Source organism: Neofelis nebulosa, chromosome 3 (genome assembly GCF_028018385.1).
Source record: "Neofelis nebulosa isolate mNeoNeb1 chromosome 3, mNeoNeb1.pri, whole genome shotgun sequence".
NCBI lineage: Eukaryota > Metazoa > Chordata > Mammalia > Carnivora > Felidae > Neofelis > Neofelis nebulosa.
The window spans coordinates 121066291-121086921 of record NC_080784.1 but is presented as its reverse complement, the minus strand read 5'-3'; the positions used below and the strand labels follow the sequence as shown (position 1 = coordinate 121086921).

At 36.3% G+C, this 20631-nt stretch overlaps 1 protein-coding gene across 4 annotated transcripts in view; it reads right to left on the bottom strand.

Annotated features, from left to right (window-relative positions):
• The window catches only part of MANBA (mannosidase beta), a 114544-nt gene that overhangs the window by 15289 nt on the left and 78624 nt on the right, over positions 1–20631 (bottom strand). For 3 of the 4 annotated variants that reach the window (XM_058721778.1, XM_058721779.1, XM_058721781.1), the window contains 2 exons: positions 14047–14265; positions 6821–6985 (listed from right to left, as the gene is read on the bottom strand). In XM_058721778.1, the coding sequence (XP_058577761.1) occupies positions 6821–6985; positions 14047–14265 (384 nt within the window). The remainder of the gene's footprint in view (positions 1–6820; positions 6986–14046; positions 14266–20631) is intronic. The other variant, XM_058721780.1, reaches the window with a different exon arrangement.

Sequence of the window (20631 nt, the reverse complement as noted above, 5' to 3'; positions counted from 1 at the left end):
CTTTGTCTAATGCTTTTTCTTCATCTACCAAGATTATCATGTAGTTATTTGTCCTTTATTCTATTAATATGGTATATTACATTGATTGACTTTCACATGTTGAACCAATCTTGCATTCTGGGATAAATCCCACTTGATTATGGTATATAGAGTATAGTGTATAGTGTATATACTGCTGGATTTGGATTGTTAGTATTTTATTGAAGATTTCTTTCCATCTATACTCATAAAAGATAATAGTCTCTGTTTGCTTTTCTTATATCTTTGTCTGGTTTTAGTATCAGAACAAAACTGGTTTTGCAGAATGAGTTAGGAAGTGTTTTCCCCTCTTCCATTTTTTGGGAAGAATTTGTGAAAGACTGGTATTAATTCTTCTTTAAATATTTTTTTTTAGAATTCACAAGTGAAGCTATCTTTGTAGGGGGAAGTTTTTTTATTATGAATTCAATCTTTTTAGTTGTCATAGGTCTACTCAGATTTTCTATTTCTTCTTGAGTCAGTTTACATAATTTGTGTCTTTCTATGAAAAGAACTTGCTGTTTCATCTAGGTTAAATGACTTACTGTCATACAATTATTTACAGTATTCTCTTATCAATCTTTTTATTTCTTTAAGGTCAACAGTAGTGTTGCCCCTTTCATTTCTAATTTAGTAATTGGAATCTTCTCTTTTTTTTTTTTCTTGGCCAGTATAGCTATAGTTTTTTCAATTTTGTTGAGCATTTCAAAGAACTAACTTTTGGTTTTATTGACTTTCTCTATTGTTCCAATAAGGCCTTTTTTTAATGTGCCAAATTTCTGATGTCTGCTTTATTTAACTGCTACAAATTGATGTTATAATTCAACCGAACACCTCAGTAGTTAAAGAACTTTCCTTATCTTAATTGTGAAGGGATATAATATCGTAGTTTAAAAGGCAGAAACTTGCTGCATTCATTGCCTGAGAACTTGGGCAAAATACTTAACCCTTCTGAGCCTGTTTACTCAACTATAAAATGAAAACAGTAACACAGATATGTTGTTAGGATTACATGAGAAGATATACAAAGCATCTCATGGCCCAGGGCCAGTCATGTCGTAGATACCCAAAGAATTCTGACAGTCTACTAGCCTGCTAAATTACATGTTGCATATATATTAGTATGTAATGTACTCTATTAATAATATCACATTCATTCCCCTTCTTTACCCATCCCATTCATCTTAGAAGCTCAGCATGGCTTGGATCTTCTATCACATCTCAGTGCTGCTTACCAAACAAATAACTGTTCCAGGGTGGCAAGTATCATCAACACCTGGGCCTACAACATAGAATGCCTTTTTTCTCATTCTTGTGATCAAGTTACATGCAACACAGGAATATAAAATGGACCCTAAAGAATATGAATCTCTTGAGGTGCCTGGGTGGCTCAGCTGGTTAAGCGTCCAACTCTTGCTTTCAGCTTATGTCATGATCTCACAGCCCGTATCAGGCCCTGTACTGGCAGTGCAGAATCTGCTTGGGATTCTCTCTCTCCCTCTCGCTGCCCCTCCCCCACTCATGCTGGCTCTGTCTCTCTCAAAATAAATAAACCTAAAAATATATATATGAATCTCTTAAGGATATCCCCAAGCATCTAGCCTTCATTGCATGCTCAACAAATATGTGAAGAACAAATGAAGGCACTAGAGGGAGCTATAAGCTAAGGGGTTAGTAAAGACTATCTCCAGCCCAGCTTGCTCTCTGAGTCTTAGGCTAGTTAAGAGGCCATGCTGGCAGAGTAAGTTGCCTTAACAGTTCAGAAGTGTTAGTACAAACAGTCCTCAAACAAGGCAGTGAGGCCTGTGTGACACAGCTTAAGAGAGTATGCCTAGGTAAGTAGGCTATTTGGAATACAATATAACAGGATAAGGTAGGAGATGGAAAGGTGAGGCAAGATTATTTTGGAATATTAGAAGAGTTAAAGAAGTAAAATCCTAGGATACTTTTGCTGTTAGAAGATAAGATAGGGACAGATCTAAATGTGAAGGAATGTACTGCATAGCTTTCTCAGCCAAGATTTTTCTGAAAGTTGCAAAAAAAATGCTTAATAGAATGTCTTAAAACATGGTACACATGCAGATACCCTGTTCTTCAGAATAGTAGGACAGACAATGACAAAAAGAACAGGGGGTGGAAGTAGGAACAGAGAAAATGGACCTAAGAAAGGTTTTTATTTCTTTTTAAAATTTTTTTTAACATTTATTTATTTTTGCGACAGAGAGAGACAGAGCATGAACGGGGGAGGGTCAGAGAGAGAGGGAGACACAGAATCTGAAACAGGCTCCAGGCTCTGAGCCATCAGCACAGAGCCTGATGCGGGGCTTGAACTCACGAACTGCAAGATCATGACCTGAGCCGAAGTCGGACGCTCAACCGACTGAGCCACCCAGGTGCCCCAAGGTTTTTATTTCTAATGCACAGGTCAAAGATGATTGTTCTAAAGTCAAATGAGCAAGGGGAGAAAGAACATTTTACTCTAACATTTCCTGTCTATCTTTCAGTCAAGAAAATCCAACAATAAAAACAAAAAAAAATCATAATTTTAATTTTTTTCATCTCAGATCCCAGCTAGTACATCAGAAGCTTCCAAGGTAGAACTAACAAGGACAAATCCAATTCCAAGCCAATGCCTGATAAGACACCAGTGCTAGTTTTTTTTTTAAGTTTACTTGTTTATTTTGAGAGAGAGAGAGAGCATGCAAGCAAGCAGGGTAAGAGAGAGAGAGAGAGAGAATCCCAAGCAGGCTTCATGTTGTCAGTGCAGAGCCTGACTTGGGACTCAATCCCATGAGCCATGAGATCATGATGTGAGCCAAAATTAAGAGTCGGACGCTTAGCCAACTGAGCCATCCAGGTGCTAAATTATCAGATGAAAGCCATCACCAACAAAAACCAGCTCCTAATATGTGCCTCTGATGCTAATGAGTTCAAAAAGAACAATTATTTCTCTCAGTTCTCTGAATGTGGTTTTGAGGAGGGGGCGCCTGGGTAGCTCAGTTGGTTAAGCACTGATTCTTGATTTCACCTCAGGTCATGATCTCACACTTCATGAGATAGAGCCCTGCATTGGGCTCTGTGCTGACAGCATGGCACCTACTTGGGAATCCCTCTCTCTCCCTCTCTCTCTGCCTCTCCCCTCTGGTCGTACACACACTCTCTCTCAAAAAATAAAAGATAAAAAATAAAAATTAATTAATTAATTAACAAACTTAAAAAATTTTACCTTGAACGTGGTTTTGAGGAAATAGAATAAAGTAATAGTAATAGTAATAAAATGAACAGCTGGGAGGAGGACAGCCAGCATGAAAAACAGCAGCTGAAAAGGTTCACATGTGTATACACACAAATAAGGATCATCCTATTTCATATACCAAAACTGAGACACTTTTATAGAATAGTGGCTGTGAAAAGCTAATCATGATGAACTTCAACACTTTAAAAGGGACAGATACCAACTTTACCTTTTAACTTGTATTCTGTGAGGTAAGTTCACAAATTACACATCACACTGGTAAAACTTCCCTAACTGATAAGCTGATGGTTAAAACAATAAAATTCTCAGGGGCGCCTGGGTGGCTCAGTCGGTTAGATGGCCGACTTCGGCTCAGGTCATGATCTCACAGTCCGTGAGTTCAAGCCCCGCATCGGCCTCTGTGCTGACTGCTTCAGAGCCTGGAGCCTGTTTCAGATTCTGTGTCTCCCTCTCTCTCTGACCCTCCCTCATTCATGCTCTCTGTCTCAAAAATAAATAAATGTTAAAAAAAAAAATTTTTTTAATAAAACAATAAAATTCTCTTTATCGGTTTATCACCTTCCAAAAAAGAGTGTTCTTTTGGCTAACAGTTTTCTGCTTCAGCTTCCATCCAGAATTTTATGTTTTTATACAGGAGAAAACTGATGAGGGTAAGCAAGAGTCTGGATAAAAACTGGCATATTTTTGGGTGTTAAGATGCAAAACTTAAAATGTGATCATATTTAACAAAAACCTCTAATCTAATTCAGATCAACTCTTATGATTGGGATTAGGCTCCTGCCTTATCTCTCCAAACTTGAAACAAGTATGGAAAAAACATCAGATAAAAAAGCAGTGGCTTGGAGCACCTGGGTGGCTCAGTTGGTTAAGCGTCTGACTTTGGCTCAGGTCATGATCTCATGGTTCATGAGTTCAAGTCCCACGTCGCACTTTGTGCTGACAGCTCAGAGGCCAGAGCCTGCTTCACATTCTGCGTTTCCCTCTCTCTCTGCTGCTTCCCCACTCACGCTCTGCTTCTCTCTCTCAAAAATAAATAAATATTTACAAAATTTTAATAAGCAGTGGCTTTAATACAGTCTTACAGTTTTGATAGTTTCTTACAAAGTTAAACATAAATTTACCATATAACTGAGCAATTTCACTTGTGTATTTCAACCCAAAGGAAATGAAAATACGTGCACAAAGATTTGTATGCAAATATTCACAGTAGTGCTATTCGTAAGTCAAAGATTGATAATAATCCAATGTCCACCAACTGATGAATGTATATATAAAACATGGTATATCCATTACAACAGAATGCCATCGAGCAAGAAAGAGGAATGAAGTACAGGTACACGCCACAACATGGAAGCACTTCAAAAACAGCGTGCTAGGTGAAAGAAGCCCGATGGCTGATGCAAACATCACACATTGTATGAGTCTAGTTATATGAAACGTTGAGAAAAGGAAAATCTATAGAGACAGAAAGGAGATTAATGTTTGCCTGGGGCTGAAGGTGAGAAAGGAAAGTAACTGCAAATAGGTGCAAGAGACCTTTTTGGAATGTCAGAAATGTTCTAAAATTGGATTATGGTCACGGTTGCATAACTTGATAAATATACTACACTTAAAATGAGTGAATCTTATGGTATGTCAATATCTCAATAGAGCTGTTTTAAAAAATAATCCAGTAAAGTGCATAATGGAACATGTACGCCTCAGTGATTTTTATCATGTGTATACACCCATGTAACCAGCACCCAGATCAAGATATAAAGCTTTTTTTTAGCAATCCAGAAAGTTTTCTTATACCCTTTTCTAACCATAATTCATCACGCCCTCCACAACAGGGGTTACCACTAATCGATTTATCTAGTCTATACTGAAATGTCAGTGTTTCTTTTGCTCAACATGTTTGTGAGAATCATCCAAATTGATTCTGATTTCAGCAGTTTATTCTTTTGTATTGCTGTGGAGTATTCTATTATAGAAATATACCATAGAATATATTTCTATGGTATAGAAATATACCATAATTTGTTTATAAATTCTTCTGTTAGAGAACATCTAGGCTGTTTCCACTTTGGAGCTATTATGAATAAAGCTGCTATGAACATATTTTAGATATCTGTTGGCAGACATATGCACTCATTTTTCTTGGGTATATAGCTAAGAGTACAAATGCTGATTCAAAGAGGAAGCAAATGTTTAGCTTGGATAGAAACTGCCATAAAATTTTCCAAAGTGGTTTAAAAAATTCTATTCCTACTAACAATGTCTAAAAGTTCCAGGTGTCACGCATCCTCACCAACAGCTGGTATTGTTAGTCTATTTAATTTTAGCCATTGTGCTAAAATGACATCGTGTGCCTTGCGTAGGGGTACCCTGGCATGATTTCAATTTGCATTTCCTCGATTCAGAATCAAATCGAACACATTTTCATATATTTACTGACCATTTGGATATCTTCTTTGGTGAAGTGCCTGTTCAAGGTTTTTGTCCGTTTTTAATAGGTTATGTCTTTTTCTTGTTACTTTATAGAAGTTCTTTATTCAGAATACAAATCTTTTAGCAGATACATGTATTACAAATATGGTTCCCAATCTGTGGCTTGTCTTTTCCCTCTCTTAATTGTGACTTGATTTACAAGAGTCTGTAATTTTAATGAAGTCCAATTTATCATTATTTTCTTTCATAGTGATTTTTTTGTTTGCTTGTTTGCTTTGTTTTTTTAGAGAGAAAGAGACAGAGAGAGTGGAGGAGAGGGGCAGAGGGAGAGAGGGAGAGGGAGAGAGAGAGAGAGAGAGAGAGAGAGAGAGAGAGAGAATATTAAGCAGGCTCCACACTAAGCACAGAGGCTCAATCCCATGACCCCAGGATCATGACCTGAGCTGAAATCAAGAGTCAGAGGCTCAACCAACTGAGTCACCCAGACACCCCTCACAGTTAGTGTTTTTTAAATGTCCTGTTTACGAAATCTTTGCCAAGATCATGAAAATAAGTTTTTTTTCCTAAAAGTGTTATTATACTACCTTTCACAATTGAGTCTCTGATCACTGACCAATTAATTTTTGTATATGGCATCAAAGTTCATTTCCTTAAATTCCTATAAAGATACCCACTTGATACAGCACTGTTTATTGATAAAACTATCCTTTCCCACAGAATTGCAATGGCATCATCGCCATCAGTCAAGTAACTATATTACACACAAGTCTGTTTCTGGACTCTATTGTGTTCTATTGTTCCATTTTGTCCTTGGAAAATGCTATTGTCTTAATTACTAAACCTTTATAGTAATCTTGAGCTAGGGAACATTTTAATGCACAATTTGTTGTAGAGCTTTGTGAGCTGTTCTTTGTAAGAGAGGCAAATGCCAAGAATTTGTAAGAGAGGCGAATGCAAAAGCACTGCATGTCATCATGTATCTATTTTGAAGAAGATAATCTCAACTGGCGAAATAAAAACTTGAGTATTTTTTCACCACGTAAGGCTTACGGACTCTACATGATCCCTTATGTTAACTGCAGGAACCTGTTGAACTCCAGAATGAAAATGCCTTACCTGAGTAAGGTAAATGGTATCTTTGAATGTCTGTAATGGATCTGTGTTTTTTGGGAGTTTGAAATGAAATCCAATCTGAAGCAGCATTTCATTATTTCCACCTGCATGATGTTGTCGATGAAGTGAAAATTCGCTGTTGTAAGACCAGTCCTTTTTAGATGAAACCTTTGGAGCAGAGAATAAGAGGTACAAATTGGGAAGTCAGGAGTGAAACAACATTTCTGACAAACTTGAAAAGTATTCTACATACTGGAAAAGAGCTCAAGGTTTGTTCTGCGACTCTAATTTCACAGATGTGAGATGTTTTTGCCATCATCCTTATTATTGGTGAAAGACTAGCCCTGTGCAAAGCTGAATCACAAATCCAGGACTTGGCATCTACACAGTCCTCTTACTCAAACCTTTAGAAAGTTACACTTTGGCATTTCTGTCAAAAGTCTTGTCTTCTCAAAACATTATTCCTGTTTTTAAAACATTTATTATGTTTAGTTTTCAATGCCATTTTATTTATTCAGGTAAATAAATTGTCAAAATTGAACAATGGACTGAAATCAGCATTCTGTTAAAACTGTCAATTCTTTAACAAAACTAAAATATCACTGCTGTGATGGTAAATGTTTTGTGGTCACTTGCTCATTTGTTTCTCAATGACTACTAAATATATTTGATCTACACATGTGTTTAATTTTTATATAGTTGAAGACACAAACCAAACAATGATATTCTTTTCCCCTAATAATAATTTTTTTTTAACTAGGCACAATTTATACTATTTATTCCTTCATCTCTTGGAGAAGCTATCATCAGGTCAAAGTAAAAAACAAAAACAAGTACCATGCATATGTTAATACTGTACCTTTTACAGAAAAATAGACCATAATTCTGGCTTTTATGATTTAATGCTCTGTTAGCATTTGAGAAGGATAGAAGACAATTGCTGCCTACATTTGAAGACATCAGTTTTAATCCAAGTTACACAGAAACTTTGAAAAACATAGTCTACCCCACCCTCAAAAATCCTTGAAAATTAAAAATCTTGGGGCGCCTGGGTGGCTCATTTGGTTGAGCGTCCGACTTCAACTCAGGTCATGATCTCACAGTTTGTGAGTTCGAACCCTGCATCAGGCTCTGTGCTGACCGCTTGCTCGGAGCCTGGAGCCTGCTTCAGATTCTGTGTCTCCTTCTCTCTCTGCCCCTCCTCCACTCACGCTTTGTCTCACTCTGTTTCTCAAAAATAAATCAATGTAAAAAAAAAATTTTTTTAAATAAAAAATAAAAATCTTATCTCTGTTCACAAAATATGACTTTAATTCCCTATAATCATGCAATGCACAGACCAATCACCTTCAAAGGAAAAACATTCTTTAGGAATTTATTTATACTAAAATGTAAGTAGTGTACATTAGCCATGTTTAAAGTGGAAGTTTTTCCAAATTACTATTTCTTATTATTATGTCTATTTTTCAAAACTATTACCACCAGACAGTTTAGAGAACACTAATTGCTTCAGTTTCTTAAAATACAGGTATTAGTATTTACAGTCATCTTGTACACATTTGAGACGTACACACCTTTACCAGCCTTCCCCTGCTTTCTATGTTTCTTCCTTTCGAAAGTCTAAACCACACCTTCAGGCTTCTCAGCCCTATGATGGGTAATGATTTGAATGTATCCCACAATTGGTAAACCTGATCTGTTATGCAGAAAGCTTTCTAACTTGTAACAGCCATGGTTTGAGAGTCTTATACATTTCAGCTCTAACAATGTTATCAAAAGGAATTAGAAAGTGCCAGGTAGGGCTCTAATTGTTTTAAGAATATCGATTCATTTAGGGGCGGCTGGGTGGTTCAGTTGGTTAAGCGTCTGACTGTTGATTTCAGTTCAGGTCATGATCTCACAGTTTGTGAGTTCGCACCCTGCATCGGGCTTCTTGCTAACAGCACAGGGCCTGCTTAGGATTCTGTCTGTCTGTCTGTCTGTCTCTCTCTCTCTCTCTGACCTTCCCCTGCTCTCTCTTGCTGTCTCAAAATAAATAAATAAACTTAAAAAAAAAAGAATATTAACTCATTTAATCCTCATAACAATCTATGAGTTGGTATTATTATCGCTCTGTTTTAGAGATGAGGCTCAGAAAGGTTCAGTGACTTGCCCAAGTTCCTAAGTTACTTGGCACAGTCCAGCTCCAGCTTCTAGTTCTTTAAACCTAGATGGCTCTGGAGAAAATAAAACTTTCATACAAATCCTATGGCTAGAATGGATCATCAATACTAACAACAATACTAACAACAGCTTACATTTTATGGCCTGTTGCTATGTGCCAGGAACTGCTGCTAAGTGCTTCAATGTATAAATTAACTTAACCTTTACATGTGATCACATGCACACACGAGTACCTGCATGTAGAAACACACACAAACACATACACACACATTCTTTTTCTCTCTCTCTCTTCCCCCAACCCTCCCCTAAGAGGTATTTTACTACTATTAAACCCAATTTACAGACGAAGACACTAACATTCAAAATGATTAACTAATTTGTCCGAGGCAATATAGCTAGTGAGTGGCAGTTCTTAGTATTCAAATCCAGATCTGTTTATTCCATAGCCCAAGCTTTTAATCGGTGTGCAATATTGATAATGGCCTGTTGAAAACATAATTATTTTACAAAGAAGTGATGCATCCCAAACTAGAAAGGGACATTTTAATTTTTTGTTAAATACATGAAAAAACTCTAAATCAAAGAACCTAAGCTTTATGTAAAGTTACTCTTTTGGTTTCTTTTATTTTCCCAATTACCCAATTCAACCTCAACTGAGCAATGTAATTCAAAAAGAGGTAATAACTAAATCAAGGATTCATAATGAACAGAACTTATAGAACTTGGCTTCACCTTTTCCTATTTTAAAACATAGTGTTTAGTATCTTTGAACAACATCAGGCATTTCACAAAAACACAGCAATTGCATTATTGTCAGGATGTAAATAGAAATGTTAACAGATTTAAGAAAAAAGGTTTAGCAATTCATAACACTCACCTTCCTGAAATGTAGTGAAAGGAAAATGGATCAGCTCTGGTGTTAGATAATAAGTCTGAATCCACATATGCTACTTGCTGTCTGGGGATAATGATGGAACTCTCACCCTCTAGGACCTTTGTTTCCTTCTTGGCCTCAAAGTGGGGGTGTGGGGGAGATTATTGTTAAATGAAACAATGAGTCTCTGGTACAGAGCATCTGCTCAGTAAATATTTTTGCCTCTTTCATTCCTTCCTTCCTTTTCTAATACTTGTTCCTACCTGACTCAGGACACTCAACTGCATCCTCCTTCATTTTGAAACAAGAGTATTCCCCCAAAGTCTACCCCGTAATATAGGAGTAATAAAAAAAAATAAGGGTAGATCTAAGGTGATAACATTATTTATTACAATTAAAAATACAACGTAACTTCAATGTGTAGAAGCAAATATAGTTGGGTTTAAGTGGCAAAACTGAGGGAGATTTTGAAATTGTCTTAAAATTTTGGGGGGTTACTTGACACAAGTGATAGGCGAGGGGAAACAAAAACTACAGGCACATGATTATTTCAGTAAATGAAGAAAGAACACACTTGACAAAATCCAACACCGTTTTTTTTAAAAATAATTTTTTTAACATTTATTTATTTTTGAGAGACAGAGATGGAGCGTGAGTGGGGGAAGGGCAGAGAGAGAGGGAGACACAGAATCTGAAGAGGCTCCAGGCTCCGAGCTGTCAGCACAGAGCCCAACGCGGGGCTCAAACCCACAAACCATGAGACCATGACCTGAGCCTAAGTCAGATACTTAACTGACTGAGCCACCCAGATGCCCCACCAATACCCTTTTATGATACAAGCACTCAACCAACTAGGAATAAAAGAGAACTTGCTCAACCTGAAAAAAGGCATCTACAAAAAACTTAGAGTTAACATCTTACTAAACAGTAAAAGACTCAAAGCTTTCTCTCTAAGATAAGCAATGAGACAAAGATGTCTGTTCTCACCATTTCTATTCTACATTGTACTAGAGGTTCTAGCCAGGGCAATTAGTCAAGAAAAGTTAATAAATGGCATCCATACTGGAAAGGAGGAAGTAGAACTAATTCTATCCACAGATGCTCTTATATATAGAAAACTCTAAAGGATTCACAAAAACTAAAGATAATAAGTTCTGCAAGGTTGCAGAATATAAGTTCAATAAAAAAAAAATCAATTGTCTCTTTATATACCAGTAATGAACAATTTGAAAATAAATTAAGAAAATAATTCCATTTACAGAAAGAATAAAACACTTAGGAATAAATTGAACTAAAGAAGTATACACTTTGTACACTGAAACTACAAAATAATGAAAGAAGACATTACATGTTTGTGGATCAGACTTCATATTGTTAGGATGGCAATACTTTGCAAACTGACCTACTGACTCAACACAAACCCTATCAAAATCCCAGCTGACTTTTTTGCAGAAACTGGGAAGGTGATCCTAAAATTGGTACGTCAGTGGAGGGCACTCAGAACAGCCAAAACAATCTTTAAAAGAAGAACAAAGTTGGTGGACTCACACTTCCTGCTTTCGAAACTTACTACAAAGCTACAGTAAGGATGACAGTGCATACTGGCATAAAAGAGACAGTTCAGGGGCGCCTGGGTGGCTCAGTCGGTTAAGCGTCCGACTTCGGCTCAGGTCATGATCTCGCAGTTCGTGAGTTCCAGCCCCGCGTCGGGCTCTGTGCTGACAGCTCAGAGCCTGGAGCCTGTTTCGGATTCTGTGTGTCCCTCTCTCTCTCTGACCCTCCCCCGTTCATGCTCTGTCTCTCTCTGTCTCAAAAATAAATAAACGTTAAAAAAAAAAAAAAAGAGAGAGACAGTTCAATTAGAAACAAATTGAGAATCCAGAAATAAACTTTAAAAGTTATGGTTGATTGACTTTGACAAAGGGGTCAAGACAAGCAATGGAGGAAAGAATAATGTTTTCAATAACTGGTGTTTGGATATTTGGATAGCCACATGCAGAAAAAAATGAACCTGGATGCCTACCTCATACCATATAGAATAATTAACTCAAAACAGATCACAGATCTCAATGTAAGAGCTAAAACTAGAAGACAACACGGGAATATAACTTTGTGATCTTAGATTAGAAAATGTTTTCTTAGGGGTGCCTGGGTGGCTCAGTTGGTTAAGCCTCCGACTTTGGCTCAGGTCATGTTTTCATAGTTCGTGGGTTCAAGCCCCACGTTGGACTGTGTGCGGACAGCTCAGAGCCTGGAGCTGCTTCGAATTCTGCGTCTCCCTCTCTCTGCTCCTCCCCTGCTTGCACTCTGTCTGTCTCTCTCTAAGAAATAAATAAACATTTTAAAAACTTAGAAAGAAAGCAAAATACCAAAAGCACAAGAGATAACAGGGAAGATTGATAAGTATTTTTGATAACTTGAAAATTTAAAACTTTTGTGTCTTAAATGAAACCATCAAGTAAGTAAAAAGAACATCTACAAATTAAGAGAAAATATTTGCAAATCATATATCTGATATAAAACATACCAATTAAAAAATCAGCAAAGGATGTGAATAGACACTTCTTTAAGGAAAATATACAAACGGCCAACAACCACATGAAAAGAGGCTCAACATCATTAGCTCTCAAGGAAATGCAAATTTCCTGTAAATGCAAATTTCCAGGGAAATGTGAAAAAGGGGGGGGATAAGTGTTGGTAAAGATGTAGAGAAATTGGAACCCTCATACATTTTCTGGTGGGAATGTAAAATGGCACAGCCATTGCAAACTATGGGAAACAGTTTGGCAATTCCTCAGAATGTTAAACAGTTACCATATGACCGGGCAATCCACTCCTAGGTATATACTTAATAGAACTGAAAACATATGTTCACCAAAAAAAATGTATACAAATGTTCACAGCAGCATTATTCATAATAGCCAAAAAAGTGGGAATAGCACAAACGTACATCAACTGATGAATGGATAAACATGTGGTATATCCATACGATGGAATATTATTCAGCAATAAAAAAGAATAAAAACTAAGACATGCTACAACATGGATGAGTCTGGAAAACTTTATGATGAGGGAAAGAAGCCAGCCTACAAAGATAACATATTTTATGATTCCAAAATATGAAATGTGAAAAACAGGCAAACAAATAGACAAACAAAGCAGACTAGTGGTGCCTAGAGCAGGGGAGAAGGGACTGAGAGAGTGGGGAGTGACTACTAGTGGGAACAGAGTTTCTTTGGGGTGATGAAAATGCTCCAAAACTAGGTCGTGGTGATGCTTGCACAACTCTGTGAATATACTGAAAATCATTAAAGCATATACTTTAAATGGGTGCGTTGTATGGTCAGTGAATTATATCTCAATAAAATTCTTCAAAAAAGAATACACACAACTCTGAAATTGAATCCATTTGTGCAACTGAATCTGTAGGAATAAGGAAAGTGAAATGCCATAGTGAAAATCAAATATACCAACATGAAATAAAAAGAGGAGGAAGTGGAGGAGGATATAGAAGAGGTAGAAGAGGAGATGAAAGAAAAGAAATAATATGACCTGATAACATTAAACGAAAGTTTATCATATTATTTTTTCTTACTGTAGCAAACCATCCAATTCTGAATAGCTATAAATGATAAAACAGGTGTAGGCTAGGGGTGCCTGGGTGGCTCAGCTGGTTAAGCATCTGACTCTTAATTTCAGGACAGGTCATGATCTCATGGTCCATGAGATCGAGCCCCACGTGAGAATCCCCCCTGCTTGGGATTCTCTCTCTCCCCCTCTCTGCCCCTTCTCACACACACACGTGTGCTCATGCTCTCTCTCTTTCTCTCTCTCTCAAAATAAGTAAATAAGCTTTAAAAAAAAACAGTTGTAGGATATAGGGAAAATAGCAAGTAAGAGTTACTTTCATGCGTGATAAGAAGTCAGGCTTAAGCAACCCCTGGTTCCCATTTAATTTTTAAGTATTTGTGAAGGAACATAATTAAAAGCAATATAGAAAAGTATTAACCCCCAAAATGATGACTGCAAGAAATTTAGTTTCCCAAAGTATAAAGAAACAAAAGTTCTATGATCTTCCTAAACTTTCATTTAAATAAGTAGATTTCATTTGACTTTCTGAACCACTGTTGAGAAAGTGACATAGGCCCACAGCCTACCATTTTGAATCACTGGGAAATCAAAAGTGGCTTACCTTTTCTAATGTACTGAAGGAAGGCCAGGACTGATATCCATATTCAGATACAAATCGAGCTTTGGGGAAAATTTTCCAATTCCAGCAATCATTGCTATAGTCATAAAAATGTACGTCACCAAAATTCTCGTCATAGGGGTTGGCAGACAGCCAGCCTTCTTCAATAGATTCGGCCCCATTTGTAGGACTGGATGTGATAAAAGGACGAGTCTTGTCTCTCTGAGTTCAGAAATAAAATGGTTTAAAAGGCATATTCACTCAGTAAAATACAAACCACTTACCTTTTTAAATTAAGTTTTTATTTTAATTTCAACATAGTTAACATACAGTGTAAAATTAGTTTCAGGTGTACACTCTAGTGATGCAACACTTCATTCAACACCACCCAGTGCTCATCATGACAAGTGTACTCCTTAATCCTATCGCTACTCCATCCATCACCCCACACCCACCTCCCCTCTGGTAACCATCAGTTTGTTCTCTATAGTTAAGAGCCTGTTTCTTGGTTTCTCTCTCTCTCTCTCTCTTTCTCTTCTTTTCCTTTACTCATTTTTTTTTGTTTTTTTTGTTTGTGTAAACTCCACATAAATGTGAGATCATATGGTATTTGTCTTTCCCTAACTGATTTATTTCACTTAGCATTATACTCTCTAGATCCAGCCACATTGTTGCAAATAGCAAGATTGCATTCTTTCTTATAGCTGAGTAATATTCCATTAACAATGGAATATTATGTATACACACACACACACACACACACACACACACCATCTTCTTTACCCACTCATCTATTGCTGGACATTTGGGCTGCTTCCATAATTTGGCTATTGTAAATAATGCTGCTATAAACACAGGGATGCATGTATCCCTTTGAATTAGTGTTTTTGTAATTTGGGGGCAAACATCCAGTAGTGTGATTACTAGATCCTAAGGTAGTTCTATTTTTAGCTTTTTGAGGAAACTCCATACTGTTTTCCACAGTGGCTGCACCAGTTTGCATTCCCAACAACAGTAGGCAAGGGTTCCCTTTTCTTCACATCCTCACCTACACTTTTAGCCATTCTGACAAGAAGGAGATGATGTCTCCTTGTAGGTTTGATTTGCATTTCCCTAATGATGAGTGATGTTCAGCATCTTTTCCCACGTCTGGCCATCTGTATGTCTTCTTTGGAGAAATGTCTGTTTGTGTCAGACCATTTACTTTTTTAAAAAAATATTGTCAAGTCTCCGAAATGCCAAGTGGCTGATAGGAAAAAAAAAGAACCATTTGCCTTCTGCATTCAACAACCACCAGCACCTTTCTGCTATTCGCCAATCCTTTATATCCTGTCATTATTAAAACTCAGCTTATTCCTCAGCACCTTCTCCTACTCTTTTCCCATCATGTCATGCCTTTACATTACCTTCTACCAACATGGGTAGTACAAAGTCTAGTGCAGAATTTCTCAACCTTGGCAACACTGACATTTTGGGCTTGATAAGTTTTGGAAAGGGGGCAGGAGGAGAGTGAATGTTTAGCAGCATCCCTGCCCTTCTCCTACTAGATGCCAGTGGTACCCCTACACACACCAAAAAATGTCTACAGACAGTGCCAAATGTTCCCCTGTCCCTTGGAGGACAAAATTTCCTCCACTTAAGAAACACAGATGTAGTGCTTAAGAATAAGAGGCTAAGTTGCAGGATACAAAATTAGTACCCAGAAATCAGTAGTGTTTCTATACACTAATAAAATGGCAGAAAAAGAAATTTAAAAACAATACCATTTACAATTACACCAAAAAAAAAAAAAAGAATAAAATACCTAGGTATAAACTTAACCAAAGAGGTGAACAATCTCCTCTCTGAAAACTATAAAACACTGGTGAAAGAAACTGGAGATGACCCAAACACATAGAAAGATATTCATGCTCGTGGATTGGAAGAATCAGTATTATTTAAATGTCCATACTACTCAAACCAATCCACAGATTCAATGCATCCCTATCAAAATACCAATAGCATTTTTTACAAAACTAGAACAAATAATACTACAATTTGTATGTAACTACAGAAGATCCCCAAACAGCCAAAGACATCTTGAAAAAGAGAAACAAGGTTTGGAGGTTATAAAAATTCAACTCAAGATACACTACAAAGCTGTAGTAATCAAAATAGTATGGTACTGACATAAAAATCAATACATAGATCAGTGGAACAGAATAGAGAGCCCAGGAATAAACCGACAACTATACAGTCAACTAATATGACAAAAGAGGCAAGAATATGCAGTGGGAAAAAGACAGTCTCCTTAATAAACGGTACTGGGAAAACTGGACAGCTATATGCCAAAGAATTAAACTGTACCACCTTTTAACACAATAAACAAAAATAGACTCGATGGGTATTGAGGAGGGCACCTTTTGGGATGAGCACTGGGTGTTGTATGGAAACTAATTTGACAATAAATTTCATACATTGGAAAAAATAAAATAAAATAAACACACAAAAAAAACAAAACAAAAATAGACTCAAAATGAATTAAATACCTAAATGTGAGGGCTGAAATCATAAAAATCCTAAAAACCATAAAAAACACAGGCAGTAATTTCTCTGACATTAGACATAGCAACATTTTTCTAGATATGTCCCCTCAGGCAAGAAGAACAAAAGCAAAAATAAACTATTTGGAGGACATCAAAAGAAAAAAGCTTTTGCACAGCAAAGGAAGCCATCAACAAAATAAGAAGACAACTTACTGAATGGGAGAAGATACTTGCAAATGATATATCTGATAAGGGGATATATATAAATGTATATCCAAAATATATAAAGAACATATACGACTCAACACCAAAAAAACCAAATAATCCAATTAAAAAATGGGCAGAGGACTTGGACAGACATTTTTCCAAAAAGGACATACAGATGGCCAATGAACACATGAAAACATTCTCAACATCACTCATCATAATGGAAATGCAACCCAAAACTAAAATGAAATACCATTTTACACCTATCAGAATGGATAAAATCAAAAAGACAAGAAACAGGTGTTGACAAGGGTATGGGAAAAAGGTAACCCTTGCATACTGCTGGTAGGAATGTAAATTGGTGCAGCCACAGTGGAAAACAGTATGGAAGTGCTTTGAAAAACTAAATATAGAAATACCATATAATCCAGTAAGTCTACTACTGGATATCTACCACCCAAAGAAAAGGAACATACTAATTCAAAAAGATATGTGTGCCTCTGTGTTTATTGCAGCATTATTTACAACAACCAATATATTGAAGCAATCTAAGTGTCCATCAATGGACAAATGGATAAGGAAGATGTCAGATCTATATATCTATATCTATATCTATATCTATATCTATATCTATATCTATATCTATATCTATATAGTGGAATCTTTTACAGCCAAAAAAAGATGAAATTGTGTCATTTGAGATGGACCCAGAGGGCATTATGGATGGATGCACCTAGAGGATATTATGGTAGGTGAAATAAGTCAGACTGAGAAACACATAATAATATATGATTTTACTCATAGTGGAATCTAAAACAAAAACAAATGAATAAACAAAAAGCAGAATCAGACCTATAAATACACAAAACAAACTGATGGTTGCCAGAAGGGGTTGGGTCAGCAGTTGGGCAAAATGGGAGAAGGGGAGCGGGAGATACAAGTTCCTGGAATGGACAGGTCATGGGAATAAAAGGCACAGCAGGAGAAAAAAAAAAAAAAGAAAAGAATAGAGGCTATTGAGTCAGATGGGCTGAGTTTAAATATCATATCAGAACCTTATTATTTTTGGACAGGTCTAAGCCTCAATAGACTTATCTGCAAAATGGGGATAATAACTACTCCTTCATAGGACCACAGTAAATGGTAAATAACCCATGTGTGGAAGATATGGCTAAATATCCACCAAAATTCATGTTCCCATTTCCATAATACAGAGCTGTTCCTAGGAAGTAGTTTCCTAACCAATTTGCACCACTATGGGGCCACATGCCTCATTCGCTTCCTCTTGGAATTATAAGCTCTCAACCACTGAGCTGCGAAATGAAAATCCTCAAATATTAAAATCCATTTCTTAAATCCATCAGATATGAAAAATGTAATACCAACACTATGAGAAAAAAGATTATAAAATAAATGTTCTATAAATATTAATTAAAGCTTATACCATCACCATTTGTGGATAAAAAAATTCTTCATGACACATGACTTAGCATATCAGATAAGCTAAAAAAATGTGAACCTAAGTTTTTCATGAATTCTCACTGAAGTTTCTTCACATAAATGAAGAGTCTCATGAACTGAACATATTTGGGTGCCAAAATCACATACTATTCTTTTAAATATGTCCCTTTTTATGTTGGTTCAAGAGATACCCAAATATTTAAAATATCTAATTATAGATCAAAAAATTATAAAGACAATCAGATTACTAAATCACATATTAACCATTAAAGCTTTTAAAAGTTTCATCTTTTGAAAAGTTACATTACTACAAAAAATAAAGTGCTGCTTCCTCTCCCTGCAAAAAAAAAAGCTAATTTATATTATTATATAATGTTTATGCATGTAGTAAATACAAGTATAATATGCCTATTAGAATGCAGTAATGCAAAAAGAACCACCATAAAGGAAGGGCTCTACAGTGGAGTTGGGAACAAGCTCTTTCCTCTCCCTTTTCCCTTATTTCACCTATGAACATATTCATATATGATATATATCAAGTTCTGTTTTAGCATTTATAATTATAGAATTTTAAATGACACTTTAGACCAGATGGACTTAACAGATAAACACAGTACATACCATCCAAAAGCAACAGAATACACATTCTTCTCAGGTGCACATTGAACGTTCTCCAATATAGATCATATGTCAGGCCACAAAACAAATCTTAACCAATTTGAGAAGACTGAACTCACATCAGGCAGATTTTTGGACCCCAAGGGTATGAAACTAGAAATCAATTATAAGAAGAAAGCTGGAAAATTGACAAATATGTGATGATTAAGGAATATGCCACGGAACAACAAATGAATCAACAAGGACATCAAAAGAGAAATTAAAACATACCTTGAGACAAATGACAATGGAAATACAACATACCAAAAATTATGAGATGCAGGAAAAGCAGTTTAAGAGGAAAGATAAGAGAGATAAATGACCATTTCAAGAAACAAAAAAACAAAAATTTCAAATAAAGAAAGAATCTAACTTTACACCTTAATAAACTAGAAAAAGAACAAATGTCACCCAAAGTTAGTAGAAGGAAGGATATAACAAAGATCAAAGGAGAAATAAATGAAATAAAGACTAAAAAGACAATAGAAAAGATCAATGAAACCAAGAACTGGTTCTTTAAAACAGATAAACAACGAGCGCCTGGGTGGCTCAGTCAGTTGAATGTCCGACTTCAGCCCAGGTCATGATCTTGCAGTTCAAGAGTTTGAGCCCCACATCAGGCTCTGTGCTGACAGCTCAGAACCTGGAACCTGCTTTGGATTCTCTCTCTCTCTCTCTCTCTCTCTCTCTCTGTGCCCCTCCCCCACTCACACATTGTGTTTCTCTCTCCCTCACTCAAAAAAACCCAAAAAACAAAAACATTAAAATAAATACATTAATTAATTAATTAATTTAAAAAAAGACAAACAAAATGGCAGAACTTTAGCTAGACTTGCTGAGAAAAAAAAAGAGAAATGACTCAAAGTCAGAAATGAAAAAGATGTTAAAACTGATACCTCAGAAATACAAAGGATCGTAAGAGACTACTGTGAACAACTATACACCAACAAATTGGACAACCTAGGAGAAATGGATAAATTCCTAAAAACATACAACCTTCCAAAATGGAATCATGAAGAAACAGAAAACATGAACAGGCCAATTAACTAGCAAGGAGATTGCACCAATAATCAAAAACCTCCCAACAAACAACAGTCCAGGACCACACATCTTCACTGGTGAATTCTACCAAACATTCAAAGAAGAATTAATACCAATCTTTCTGAAACTTTTCCAAAAAACAAAAGAGGAGGGAAAACTTCCAAACTCATCTTACAAGGCAAGCATTATCTTGATACCAAAACCAAATAGAGTCACCACAAGAAAATTGCAGGCCAATATCCTTGGTGAACATAGATGCAAAAATTCTCAACAAAATATTAACAAAGAAACTCATATAAGTAAAAAAAATCATATATCATGATCAAAAGGAATTTATTCTAGGGATACAAGGACAGTTCAACATCTACAAATCAATCAAGATGATACACCACATCTTGTATCATTAATAAAACGAAGGATAAAAATCATGAACAGGGTGCCTGGGTGACTCAGTTGGTTAAGGGTCTGACTCTTGATCTCAGCTCAGGTCTTGATCTCAGGGGTCATGAGTTCAAGTCACACATTGGCTTCCTTGATGGGTGTGAAGCCTACTTTTAAAAAATCATATTATCATGTCAACAAATGCAGAAAGAGCATTTGACAAAATTCAACATCCATTTATTACAAAAACTCTCAACAAAGTAACTACAGAGGGAACATACCTCCACATAATAAAGGCCATATATGACAAGCCCAT